The sequence below is a fragment of the Peromyscus eremicus genome, chromosome 2 (assembly GCF_949786415.1).
Source record: "Peromyscus eremicus chromosome 2, PerEre_H2_v1, whole genome shotgun sequence".
NCBI lineage: Eukaryota > Metazoa > Chordata > Mammalia > Rodentia > Cricetidae > Peromyscus > Peromyscus eremicus.
In genome coordinates this window covers 62,761,003-62,774,860 of record NC_081417.1, presented here as the reverse complement: position 1 = coordinate 62,774,860, position 13,858 = coordinate 62,761,003, and the positions used below count along the sequence as shown (strand labels likewise).

At 46.9% G+C, this 13,858-nt stretch overlaps 1 protein-coding gene and 1 long non-coding RNA gene across 4 annotated transcripts in view; one reads left to right on the top strand and one right to left on the bottom strand.

The window, feature by feature from the left end:
- Positions 1–3,488: 3,488 nt before the first annotated feature.
- Ccl21 (C-C motif chemokine ligand 21) lies at positions 3,489–4,277 on the top strand. Its single transcript, XM_059255729.1, has 4 exons — positions 3,489–3,620; positions 3,710–3,830; positions 3,924–4,106; positions 4,188–4,277. The coding sequence occupies exons 1-4, from the start codon at positions 3,554–3,556 to the stop codon at positions 4,219–4,221; spliced, it is 405 nt and encodes a 134-aa protein (XP_059111712.1). The 5' UTR covers positions 3,489–3,553; the 3' UTR covers positions 4,222–4,277.
- A 6,701-nt stretch (positions 4,278–10,978) lies between these two features.
- LOC131903542 (uncharacterized) overlaps positions 10,979–13,858 on the bottom strand; it is a 33,101-nt gene continuing 30,221 nt past the window's right edge. For all 3 annotated transcript variants that reach the window (XR_009377532.1, XR_009377533.1, XR_009377534.1), the window contains one exon: positions 10,979–11,209. This is a non-coding gene — a long non-coding RNA (uncharacterized LOC131903542). The remainder of the gene's footprint in view (positions 11,210–13,858) is intronic.

Here is a 13,858-nt window from a genome sequence, read left to right as displayed (position 1 = left end):
AGGAAAATCCTGGGGCCAGAGAAATGGCTGGAAGAGTAAAAACACTTGTCTGGTGGTGCATGCCTTTAATCCCAGCACTCGGGAGGCAGAGACAAGTGGATCTCTGTGAGTTCGAGGACAGCCTGGTCTACAAAGCGAGTTCCAGGACAGCCAGGGCTACACAGTGAAACCCTATCTCAAAAAACAAACAGAGAAAGAAAGAAAGAAAGAAAGAAAGAAAGAAAGAAAGAAAGAAAGAAAGAAAGAAAGAAAGGAAGAAAGGAAGGAAGAAAGGAAAGAGAGAAAGAAAGAAAGAAAAGCAAGCCTGATGGCCTGAATTCAGTTCTAGAACCCGTGAGAAAGAGGTAGGTGCAGCTGCATACATTTATAGATCTACAGTCACACACACATTCTGAGTTAATAAAAAAAAAGAAAGAAAAATCTTCATAGATACGCTCACAGGCCAACCTTAATCTAGATATCCAGTGACCTGGAGACTTATCTCTTAATTCCAGATTCAGTCAAATTGAAAACTAAGATCAACCTTCAGAGAGGCTAGAGAGAGCTCAGCATGAGGGCTCCCTGCTGCCCTAGAGGACCAGAACTCAGTTCCTGGCACCCACTCTAGGTGGCTACAACTGCCCATGACTCCAGCTCTGGAACATATGACACCCACTTCTGGCCACCTTCATACCTACATGCACACACACGTGCATATACATAAAAAAATAAATAAAATAAATCTAAAAACAAAATACAACCCTAGTGTGGTGGTGTATACTTTTAATCCTAGAATTCAGGAGGCAGACTTCAGGTGGATCTCTATGAGTTTGAGGCCACCCTGGGCTACAGAGTGAGTCCCAGACGAGGCTGAGCTACACAGTGAGATACTAGCTCAAAAAGAAGAGGAGGAGGAGGGGGCAAGAAAGTTAGTGGAGAGAGAGAGGGGGGAGGAGAGAGAGAGAGAGAGAGAGAGAGAGAGAGAGAGAGAGAGAGAGAGAGAGAGAGAGAGAACCACAGCTACTCACTATTTTGTCACCTCCAGAGAGGAGATAGGTGAAAATTAAAATTTTTCTGGTGCCAAGATCTAGCTAGGTAAAAGATCCAAGACATCTTACCTCCTAGTTCCCCCTGCCGCCATCTTCCAGAAATGCCACCTTCTCACTAGCAAGGACACTCCATGTCCTGCATAAGGTCTCGGCCTACTGAAAAACCTGGTTCAAGGGCTGTTATTCTCCCAGCTCTCCTAGCCAGTCCTTCTTCTCTGTAAACTATTCTACTCCAACAGTATCCCCGTCTCAAACCCTCCCATCTTCTCCTTTCCCAAAAGTAGCTCTCAAATATTACCCTATACAACAAAGGCAACATGCCTTGCAAATTACTTTAGAAAAGTCACAAATGGATGACACAGTCCTTAGCAAGGGACGTCAGCCAGGCGTGGCGGCACACTCCTTTAGATCAGAGGCGGGTAGATCCCTGAGCTTGAGGGCAGCAGATGGCGTCAACCTCTGAGAATAGTAAGTAAGAACTGATGTCCAAAGATCCCACAGCAGTGATCTGAGTCTCCAGTAGTCACCAAAAATTACAAAAGATTCAAAGAAACGGGAAAGTATAGCTCACTCACAGGGAAAAAACAAAAAACACTGAAAAAGAAACCACCACTGAGAAAGCCCAGACATCAGGCACACTAAAGAGAAGTTTACATTATTGTTACTTAACTGCCTTCAGATGGCTGAAGGAAACTGGACAGAAAAGTAAAGGAAATCTGGAAACCCGTACAAACTTGGGAATAAGAAGTTCAGAAAAACCGTTGAGAACAGCCGGAAATAGCACTTCACACCCTTCATCCACCTTAGTTTAGGAGGCAGAAGAGGAAGATCTGGGTTCAAGGCTGGTCTGGACTACAGAACAAGATCAAGGCCGACCTGAGCCCTGCAGTATAAGATGCCAACTTGAGGACCGGAGGCGTAAGGATGGAACTCAGCGGTCTGTCTTAGCTGCCAACTTTTTTAAAAGATGGAAGAAGTGAGGCAAACTCAATCCAAATCTGTACAAAAAAATGAAATGATACATATAAAGGCAGAGATCAATGAAATAAAGAATAGAAAGAAAAATAAAAGGCAGGTGTGGTGGCCCTTTAATCCCAGCACTCAGAAGGCAGAGGTAGGCAGATCTGCGAGTTCAAAACCAGCCTGGTCTACAAATTTAGTTCCAGGACAGCCAAGGATATATAGAATGTCCTGTCTCAAAAATAGATAGATAGATAGATAGATAGATAGATAGATAGATAGATAGATAGATAAAAAGATAAGAGCACTGGCTGCTCTTCCAGAGGACCAGCCTCAATTATCTAAACACAATGGTGGCACACAACCCTCTGTAACTCCAGTTCCAGGAGATCTGACATCCTCTTCTGGCCTCCATGGGCACTGCACACACATGTGCGCAGATATATGTAGGCAAAAACACCCATACGCATGAAATAAAATAATTTAAAAAAGTCTAAAAGACCAAGTCATAAAAGTCAGAAAAGAAAGTAAGGACATCACCATAATTTGACATAAATAAAAATCCCAGAAGGAAATTAAAAAGACAATTACATCTGTAACAGCATCAAATAGAATGCTTATAAATAAGCTTAATCAAGTAGGTATAAGACTTGCACTTTGAAAATTATGAAATATTGTTAATTAAAGCAGGCCTGAATAAATAAAAAGATGTCCCTCATCATGGATTGAAAGATTTAATATTACTAAGACCACAGTACCAACAAAGACAGTCCACAGATTCTGGCAATCTGTATCAGAATCCCAAGGGAGGAATGGGAAGGAGAAACCGCGTAATCATAATCACAAAAAGCGAAAGAAATAATCAAAACAAGAACAAAACAAAACATAAGGGAGGCGCCGGAGAGATGGCTCAGGACTTAAGAACAGGTACTGATCTTGCCAAAGACTTGGGTTCAATTCCCTGCACCCTCACCCACCACTTCCACTCACAGACACACATACATACACAATTTAAACGTATAAATAAAAACAGAACAGACAGAAAACAGAGGAAGCTTTCTCTGGGTTAGATCTGGTAATGCTTTTTTAAATGTGGTATTATGACACCAGCATCCCAGATCATAGGGAAGAGGGGGGAGCTGGATTCCACAGAACTTTTCAGTTTTGTGCACTACCAACAGGATACCGGTACAACGAGAAGACACATTCGCACATCGTGTATCTACATTAAGGCCTATTATCAGGGATACATAAGGAACTCTTAATTATTAACTGGACAGTTAGTTGCTGGAAGGAGAAGATATGTGTGGAGCCTGCAGGGCTGTGAGGAAGGACCAGGAAGAGATGAGGAGACAGGCAGTTAGGGGCCGCCCTATGCTAGAGCTCACACTGATGCCTGCCGCCAGATCCGACTGGCAGGAAAAGGAGGGGGAGCGAGGGAAACCCAAGTGTCTGTCAGACTGCATAAATAGGCAGCAAGCCAGTCACAGCCCACACACAGACCCCAACTTGCGGCTGTCCATCTCACTCACAGCTCTGGTCTCATCCTCAACTCAACCACAACCATGGCTCAGACGCTGGCTCTGAGCCTCCTGAGCCTGGTCCTGGCTCTCTGCGTCCCCTGGACCCAAGGTACTAAGGAGGGAGAGGCTTTGTGTGGGAGAAGGGAGCTAAAGAGACACCTTCTGAGCCTCCTCCGGTTCTGTGCCCCTACCTTGCAGGCAGTGATGGTGGAGGTCAGGATTGCTGCCTCAAGTACAGCCAGAGGAAGATTCCCTACAGTATTGTCCGAGGCTACAGAAAGCAAGAACCAAGCTTAGGCTGCCCCATCTCAGCAATCCTGTGAGTGCACCCAAGGGGTGGGCACAGGCTGGTGGTTGAGTAGGGAGGTATGCTGGGCCAGACTAAGAAAGCTTACTACCCTCCAACTCTCAGGTTCTCCCCCCGGAAGCGCCATCAGCCTGAGCTATGTGCAAACCCTGAACAAAACTGGGTTCAGAAGCTGATGCGACGTCTGGACCAGCCTCTCGCCCCGGGGCAGCAAAGTTCGGGCTGCAGGAAGAACAGAGGAACCCATAAGTCTGGAAAGAAAGGAAAGGGCTCCAAAGGCTGCAAGGGGTGAGGCTGCTGAATGCATGGGAAGGGGAGCAAAGAGAAGCCTCCCCACCTGTCCCTCACACCCCTCTTCTGCCCTCCCAGGACTGAACCGACACAGAACCCGAGAGGGCCATAGCCGGGTGACCATCCTGAACTCCAGGAGATTCTCCGTGGACTTCATCATGGCTTCATCATGGCTTCATGCCCCAACCAATGGGCAAGGGGGGGGGGTAGAAAACAGAAAGGACTCAGAAGCCCTGGAGCAGCCACCTCATGCTGACTTTGTCACACCCCCATCCTGCTTCAACCGTCCCATCTGCATGGCCATCCCTTTCTGTTATGGCTGAGCCTGCCTTCCCTGGGCCAGACACGGAGAGTCAGAAGAAGAGAGTCTCCCAGGGAACGAGGAAGGAGACAGCCGGCCTGTCCCCTCAAGGAGGTCACTCGGGTCCCAAGACTTAACCTTGCTCTCCCTGGCACCCTACCCTTTTCCTGGCAAATATGATTTATGCATAACTGAATAAAAAGCTGTTCCAGCCTCAACCCGAATACCTGTTCCTGGGTGCTTGTGTTCACAGGGAGTCAGTGAAGTCATATGTTCTGGGTCCCAGCAGAGAGCTCGGAACCGTGAACCCTAGACTCCTACCTACCCCAATAGTTTCTTTGTCTCCAAGGTGCCCAGACCCTTGATAGGTAAAGGGAGGCTAATAGCCAGAGTGGGCCAAGGTCTCTGAGGAAACTGTCAGTGGGAAGATCCAGAGCATGAGTGGGAACACACACACACACACACACACACACACACACACACACACACACACATTCCATGGCTCTGCAGGCCTTTGAAGCCTCCCTCCCCTGATTCTGTTCAGCACACTTACTCCAGGAGTGAAAAGCCTGTTTCTTGGAATCCCACAACCCTGATCCCCTTCAAAGACCCGGAGGGCTCCCTTTTGACTGCTTAAGGCAGCTCCCATTTCAGCCTCTTCTTTTGTTTCATGGAGCTGGTGAGATTTCTTCCCATCCCAATCCGGGTCCCTTGCATCCCTTAGCTTGCTTCCAACTAGGAAAGTCCCTCCCTTCTTCTCCTCTCTCTCCTGTGGCTAGGACCTAGAGTCCTCAGGCTTCTCCAACCTCTTTTACTGTTGTTCTGTGTGTGTGTGTGTGTGTGTGTGTGTGTGTGTGTGTGTGTGTGCGTGCACATGTGTTGTGCATTTGCATTTTCGAGAGAACATGAAGAAGCCAGAGCAGAACATCAAGCATCTTCCTCTCTAGTGCTCAATCTGATTTTTTAAAGACATTCTCTCATTTGAACCTGGAGTTCACATTTTGACAAGCTGCTGGGACCCATCTGTCTTCACCTTGTAATCCCAGGCTTTTAAATGGGTGCTTGGAGTTTTGAACTCAGGTCCTTTAGATTTCACAGCAAGCGCTCTTACCCGGTGAGTCATTTCCTCAACTGTCTCCTCTAGTTTCTTGAAGTCAAGGAACAAGCCTCCTGGGACAGGTCTGGGGAAGCCCAGGATTCATACATAAATCCATCTTCCCTTCAAGAAGACTACAGCTAGGTTTCCCTCTCCCTCAGAGCACAGACCCTCTAATCCCCAGGCAAGGGCAAAGAAAACCACTGATGAGGTGTGAGAAAGCAGGGAACAGCTCCTGGAGGAAGGAGGAGAAAGGCAGAGACCCGGGCAGCGAGTGACAGCTGCAGCAACACCCTTTCCACAGAGCCTGAGTTGGCCACAACACTTACAAAATTGTCCAAGTGTCTGCATCTGCCCCTCGCTCCTCTTGGAGTTGGTGAAGACAAGGCATTCTACTAATCTTTGTGCAATCAGGGGTGATCTTAGCCTACAAACTCAGATGTGCACAGCATGGACATCTCATTGGAGAATGTCTATTAATATCATTCTTACTCCAAGCCCCTACACCGAAATGCTAACAAAAAACTTGACATCAGATTCTCGCTCACAGGGAATCCCATCTCTCAAAGGCTGTGTAGAGTTCCTAGAACACTGAGCCCCGGTGAGGCCTCTTGCCTGCACCCACCAACCCCCACAACCACACCATCTTGGGACACTGCCAAGGAAAACTGACTCTTGTGATCCCCTCAGGTTATACCTCTTCAGATCTATGCCAAATTTGAAACATGGAAATTCTGACAGTGGAGCCTCTGAACTTTGACCTGAATGCCTCACCACAACCCTGAAGCCATCTGCCTGTCACTTCCCTAGCTTCCAGGAATTGAAGCTCAGTGTCCACAGTGGCTGGACCTACAGGACAGTCTCCTCCACCGTCTAAAGAAGCCTGTCCAAGCCCTCCCAAGCTCTCCAGAGTTTAACCTTCCAGGTTTACATTAGAGTCAGATTTTTACAAGAGGCAAAAGGGACTTTAACATCTAGAAGCTTCTAATCTCAGGCTCCTCAAACTCATATCTGCTATAAAATGAGAGGAAAATCAGGCAGAAGCCAAGCCTAGGCAGGCCTGTTGGTACAGGACTGTAATCCCAGCTACTTGAGAGGCTGAAACAGGGTCATCACATTCTAACAGCCTACCTGGCTATAAAACAATTTCAAGGTTAGCCTAGGAAACACTGTCTCAACTTTTTTTAAAGAAATTCTTTTAAGTAAAAACTGTGGCTGGGAATATAGCTGAGTGGTAGGATGCTTGTTTAGAATGTGAGAGACCCTGTGTTCGATATCCATTACCAAAGAAAGAAGGAAAGAGAAGAGAAATGCAAAGATAAGATTTCACAGTTCACTAAATAATTTGGCATACCTATGTGACTGGTGTTTGCCTCGAGCCCTGCTCTCAATAAACATGCAATCAATTGTTTTTTCATCAGAGAATGAGGGGCCACTTTCCTTGTCTATTCTGTTCTTTAAAGTGTTGTCCTGTTCTTCCTTATTCCCATATAATATTTTTTAAATCATGTAAACATTTTTTTTCCTACAAGAAAGTACCAGAATCTTGCTCTGAACAATACCATTCCCCACAACTTTTAACTCTTAAGATATTTCTTCTGGGAGTCTGCTCCACATGTCCAAATCCTTGAAACTATTTCTTGATTCACGCTGAGTGTTGTCTTACTATAAAAAGTGGAGATTTAGCTCTCTTACCAATCCTCCTGTCCCTCCACCTTCTGCATGGAATTACCATGATCCCTGTATTTACATCATGATCTATTTATACTATTATGATTATGCAAATATTCATCCACTGAAGAACAAGGAGTGACGTGTACACACTTCTTCCTTCTCCTTTATCACTCAATTTTCCCTTTGTCTTTATTTCTTTTTATTGGAGACTGAACCCAGGACCTCGTGCATCTAGGTAAGTGCTCTATTGCAACCCTGTACCAGCCCCAGCTCTAGCCTTTTGGTTTTCTTTTATTCAAGATTTATTTTTTCAATCATGTATATGCGTTGGTGCACATGCATACAGAACCCAAGAAGTCCAAAAGAGGGCATCTGATCCCCTGAAGTTACAGGCCATTGTAAGCTTCTTCTAGCTCTCTTTGGCCTCTATGGATCACGTGCACATGCAGGGCATAACTCACACAGATGCACACAGAGACACACAGACACAGGGACACACAGACATAGGGACACACAGACACAGATACATACATTAAAAAATAAATCTTCTTTTAAAAGTACCATTTTTTAAAAAAACAAAACAAACAAACAAACAAACAAACTCCTGGTTGGAAAAGTAAACACTTCAGCAAAGACGAGCACAAACCATAAAAGGAAACTATAAATCTGAAGGTTTCTCATATCATCTTCCTGCACACATCAACAGTATTTAGTTCACTGAATACTGTGCCAACGGGCAGCAGAAAACAATTCATAGATTCTACAGTAAACATAAATGGAAAAACAGCCATTAAATTTTCTCCAAAATTTACAGAGCTGTGCTCTAAACATGAGACCACTGTAATCTCTGGGATCTTGTGCTTTCTTTTAGCTCTGAAGTACCAAAGTACCTTATTTGATGGCTTATTTATTTGGTGTGGGGGGAGTGGGGGGTGCGCACACGTGTGCACATGCACTTGGATGTGCATGCCACAGCATATCTGCAAAGGACGGAGGACACTTTGCAAGAATGTTCTTTCTTTCTGCCACATAGGTTGCACCTGTCAAACCCAAGTCATCAAGCCTGACAGCAGGAACCTTTATGTAATGATCCATCCTGCAGGCCCGTTTGTTGTTATTTTTAGACAGGGTTTTCCTATGCAGCCCAGGTCGGGCTTGAACTCACCATGAATCCCCAGTGGGCCTTGAGTTCAGTACCATCCACTGACACAGTGTTCTGAGTGAGAGTTTCAGGTATGAGTCATCATACTTAAGAAAACATCTAACACTTTTTGTACATTTTTTTATCTGTGTGTGTGTGTGTGTGTGTGTGTGTGTGTGTGCAGGTGCATGAGCCTTGGCACACACACTAAGACCAGAACAGGATGTCAAGTGTCCTTTTTTTTTTTTTTTTTTTTTTTTTTTTAAATCAGTCTCCACCTATTCCTTTGAGGTAAGGTTTCCCCTGAACCTGGGGCTCGTGTTTTCTTGGCCAGGATAGAAGCCAGCCCCAGCAATTTCCTGTCACCCTCTCTATTAGAGCTGGGGTTACAGGCATGCATGAGCTACCCAGCTTATCACATGGGCACTAAGATCTGAACTCCAGTCCTCAAGATTGAGTAGAGAGCACTCTCAACTGCTGAGTCATTGCTTTTTTAGCTGAGTCGTTACTACCTTCTAACAATAAATTATGCTCAGAGCCATTCAGGAAGTTACTAATATCAGATATTTATATTATTTCATCACTCTCTCTTCCATGAAAGGAACGCCCGTGCGCGCGCGTGCGTGCACGCGCACACACACACACACACACACACACTCACACACACTTATGGAGTTGCTACAGAATCCGACGATTCTTGCATTCCTTGGTCCGCTCCTTCCTTGTGAACCCTTTAACCTCCGGTCTTCACAAGGTCGATTATATACCTGAAAGGTATATCGGTGTGAGGGTGTCAGATACCCTGGAACTGGAGTTACAGACAGTTGTGAGCTGCCATGTGGGTTCTGGGAATTGAACCCGGGTCCTCTGGTAGAGCAGCCAGCGCCCTTAACGGCTGAGCCATCTCTCCAGCCCCAGAAGCCAGGTTTCTTAACCACCCTCAGTCGTGATACCTAGCTAGCCACAATTCCATACTTCTATAGTATATATGTTTTATTTGTTTATTTTGTGAGTGTGGCGTGTGCCTTCAGAAGCCAGAAGAAGGGGCGGGATCTCACGAAGCTGGAGTTACAGGTGGTTGTAGTCCCGCCCTTCACCATCATGGGGATTCGGAAAACCCAGCTCCGGTGTTTTGCTGGAGCAGCAAGAGCTTTTGATCGCTAAGCGTCCCTCCAGGGTACGAGATTGTTCGTTAAACATTTCACTGTCTTCAAGATTACTGTTTCTCCCTTGGTGGCAAACTAGAACACCCCAGAACAACTCTGTTGATACTGTCAATTTTTGCTTTAGATACATTGATTGTGATAATAGCGTAGTAACAGATTTCGACCCAGTATTAAGAGACTAAGTGGACACATCTCTGTGTAGGGCGGTCTGTTTCTGTTCTGGACATTGTCTGCTGAGGGTTAGGGGAGGGACACATCGCTGGCTCAGCCACCAGGGGACAGCATCATCGCTGCGGTCTGCTAACGTCAAAACAGCCCTGGATTGCACGCTTCACCCCTGCTTCGTCCAAATTTAAAACTATTTTTCAAATGTTTTTATTATTTGATGGTTATCGTGTTAAACCAGAGGCTTATTATTTATCTGTGTCCATTTAAGAATAGGACAAATTTCTTTCCCGTTCGTCGGGTTCAAGCCTTTCATTGGGCACAGAGGCGACATTTGGTCTCTCAAGAAACCTCTGGGGAATAAAGAAACCTTTTGCTTAGAGCGGGCTCTGCTGCTAAGTAATTTAGGAACTTAAGACGAGAAGGAAAGCGCTGGGGGTGATGTGAATTTCCTTCAGCCTCTAAGTCAAACATCAGTTATTTCGTGTCTTCAACGTTTGGTGCCACAGATTCGGGTACACTGGGGTGTTTGGGTGGGGATCCTGGAGGTGAACATCTTCTATTCAGAACTTGGGGGACAGGAGTCCACGCTGCCCTGGATCGCAGGAATGCAGTTCCCATCCCCTGTCCCACCCTCACCCTATCCCCGGAGTTCGTTGCCCCTTGGCGAGGAGCTAGGAGGGACGAAAGATACTCTGCTAACGCCTGCGCATCCTCAGAGCTAAACGCCAGGACCGAGTCTTGCTTTCCAGGCTCGGGGCGCCCCCTGCAGGCCTGGGAGTAGAGACACTCCGGGCACATCAGCAGACACATCTGGCCTGCACCACACGCTCACGTTAATTGTACACGACAGTGACACAACTCCAGGACACACACTCATTCAAACATCCAGCCTGGGTCTTCTCCCATTCACCCCCTTGCCTCCCTACTTCCACAAAAAACTTGATTGACTTCCCAGGCTCGAGGTTGAGGTGGAGAGTCCCTTATCCCAATGGCAAAGGTCCCTATATCCAGTCCTCCTCCCTCTGGTACAAGGATTTGGTCAGAATAAGGTGCCTGAAGACGACGCAGGTTCCTTGGTGGAGTTTGAAGCCCAGCTGAGCTAAGCCCACCTGAGGTGTCCTAATCTGGGACAACTTTCCCAGGCCTCAGGCTGAACTAGGAGCCTCACAAAGCAACTTGGCTTAGTAGAGACTGAACTGAGCCAGGCAGAAGCAGGGCAGGCTCCGTGCAGACAGTCAGAAACAATTTCACACCTTCCTGTGTGATCTGCAGGCCTCTATACCCACCCCCACCCCCGCTCTCAACGAAATCCAAACCAATGGCTGGGTGTGGATGACTGAACGCCGCTAATATTTATTAGAAGGGGATCAGTAGACCAGCTTGCACAGGATCATCTGGTTAGTTCAACAATGCTGTCTTCACACTGGAAAGACTGAGAGCCAGGCAACTGCTCAGTCGACGGGGTCCGATGCATCTGCAGTCCCGGTCTGGCCTGAAGGATTCCTGGAGAGCTGCTGGTCTTCGGGCCATCCAGGACTGAAGAAGCTGAGTTCTCTGGGGGCAACAAAATACGGCGGGGAGCAGCAACGAGATGGATGAACTTTGCGCATGCTTAGGCAAGGTGAATACAGCAAAGCTTTTTCCAGGGACTCCCTCTGATCCGCCCACCAACAGAAGCAGCTGCCCTGCAGACATTTGGCCTTCTCAGTTCAAGAACTCTAACCAAGACAATCCCTCACGGGTATGTAGAGACTCTTGTCTCAAAGTTGATTCCACATCCAGTCAAGATTAACCATCACAATGCCTATGTCCTTTCCCTCTCTGTCATAATAGTAGGCACTTTCCTAACACTCCCATTTTCCCCTCCTTCCCTGATTCCTCTTCACCACTCCAATTGTGTGCATGCATTTGCACATGTCATTTGAATGTGTGTGCACTTGTACATGTGTGCATGGAAGCCAGAAGCCAATATTGACTATTTTCTTCAGTCACTCTCTACCATATATTACTTTGTAACTGTGTGCATGCACACATGCATGAGTGTAAGTACCCAAGGAAGCTAGAAGATGTCAGCTACCCTAGATCTGGAGTTGCAGGAGGCTGTGAGCCACCCAATATGAGTGCAGGGAACTGAATCCCAGGTCTCTAAAACAGCAGCAAACGTTCATACCCACTAAGCCACCTCTCCAGCCCTTCGCCTTATTTTTTGAAACATGGTCTCCCACTAACCCTGAAATTCACTGACTGGGCTAGACTGGCTGGCCAGAAAGTTCAAAGGCAGACCTGCCTCTGCCTTTCCAATGCGGGACTACAGACGTGCACCACTGTACCTGGCTTTCGTGTGGGTGCTGGGATCCAAACACAGGTCTTCAGGCTCACACAGCAAGCGCTTTACCAACTGAACCATCTCTCAGCTTTTCCCACCCCTGTTTTTTAATGTTGGCAAGCCTCAGGACTTGGAACTTGGGACCTCTTCTACCTACACTCCCTCTCTGGTGATCACATTGTCTTAAGGCCTTAAATACCACCCATATGCTTCTAAATGCGTGTCTTCAGCTAACATCTTCCCCCTGAACTCCAGGCTCATGCCAACTACCTACTTAACATTTCCATTTATGTATCCAATGTGCATCTTCAACTTAACGAGTCAGACCAAGCTCCCGGTCTCCCACGAACCCTCTTCTCTGCAGTCATCCACAGCTTGACAACTATGCCATCCATCTTCTCCAAGCTTGTGCTATTCTTGCCTCCGCTTTCTCCCATATCCTCTGCTGAGTGCCAGCCCACTGGTTCTACACTCCTTCCAGAATCTGAGCACTTCGTACCAACTCCAAACACCGTCTTCTGTCCCTTGGATTATTGCAGTAGCCTTCGGCCCCAAGTCCCTGCTTCCACCCCACCACTGTGGTCTAGTCTGCGTTTAACAGCTACAGGGAATCTTTGAAACAATAAGCCAGGCCATGTCAGGCTCTGATCACTCCTCTGATGTCCCCTTGAGTCACCCAGTGAAGTAGAAACCTACCATGCTGACAGGCGTGCACTGTCGTCCCTTACTGCCTGCCTCCTGCTGCACCGTGCTTAGGGCCTCTAGGCTGTTCCTCATACTCTTGCTTCATGGCTGTTGAATCTGTTGTCTTCTCTACCAAGAATGTTTTCCCCAGATCTCTGCATGGCTCTTTCTTTCTCTCTTCATGTCAGCTCTCTGCTTTTATTCATTAAAGGTTCCTCTGATTGTCTGATTTTTTTTTTTTTTTTTTTTTGGTTTTTCAAGACAGGGTTTCTCTGTGTAGCTTTGCACCTTTTCCTGGAACTCACTTGGTAGCCCAGGCTGGCCTCGAACTCACAGAGATCCGCCTGCCTCTGCCTCCCGAGTGCTGGGATTAAAGGCGTGCGCCACCAACGCCTGGCTGATTGTCTGATTTAAAGTAACACGGGCCCATGTATTCCCTACAGCTTTTGCCTTTCTTCTTTCTTTCCTTTTTTTTTTTTTGTTTTTTTTTGTTTTTGTTTTTGTTTTTTGTTTTTGTTTTTGTTTTTGTTTTTCGAGACAGGGTTTCTCTGTGTAGCTTTGCGCCTCTCCTGGAACTCACTTGGTAGGCCAGGCTGGCCTTGAACTCACAGAGATCCACCTGGCTCTGCCTCCCAAGTGCTGGGATTAAAGGCGTGCGCCACCACCGCCCGGCTCCTTTTTTTTTTAAACAGAGTCTCATCATGTAGCCCTGGCTGCCCTGGAACTAGATCCACCTGCCTCTTACTGGGATTAAAATACTGGGAGTAAAGGCATGTGCCACCATGCCTAGCCTCTTGCCTTCTTTTTTATGATTTTTATTTTTATTTGTATGTCTGCATATGTGTATGTGGCTAGGGAAGCCAGAAGAGGGTGTCGGATCCCCTGGAGCTGGAGTTATAGGCAGTTGTGAGCCCCCTGATGTGGGTGTTGGAGCCTGAACTCGGGTCCTCCGGAAGAGCATCAAGTGCTCCTAACGCTGAGCCATCTCTCCAGCCCCCGCTCTCGCTGTCTCTACTTTTCCTCTCGGCCGTGGTTGTCACCTGACTATAGATTTTTGTTGTCTCCTTATCGTTTGTCTCCTTCATTGGAATAAAAACTCTGCGGCACCAGGAACATTTCTGCTTTGTTTGGGGCTGGGGACAGCCTGGCACAGAGGAGGACTCAACACAGACCCACTGAGTGAATGTGGTACA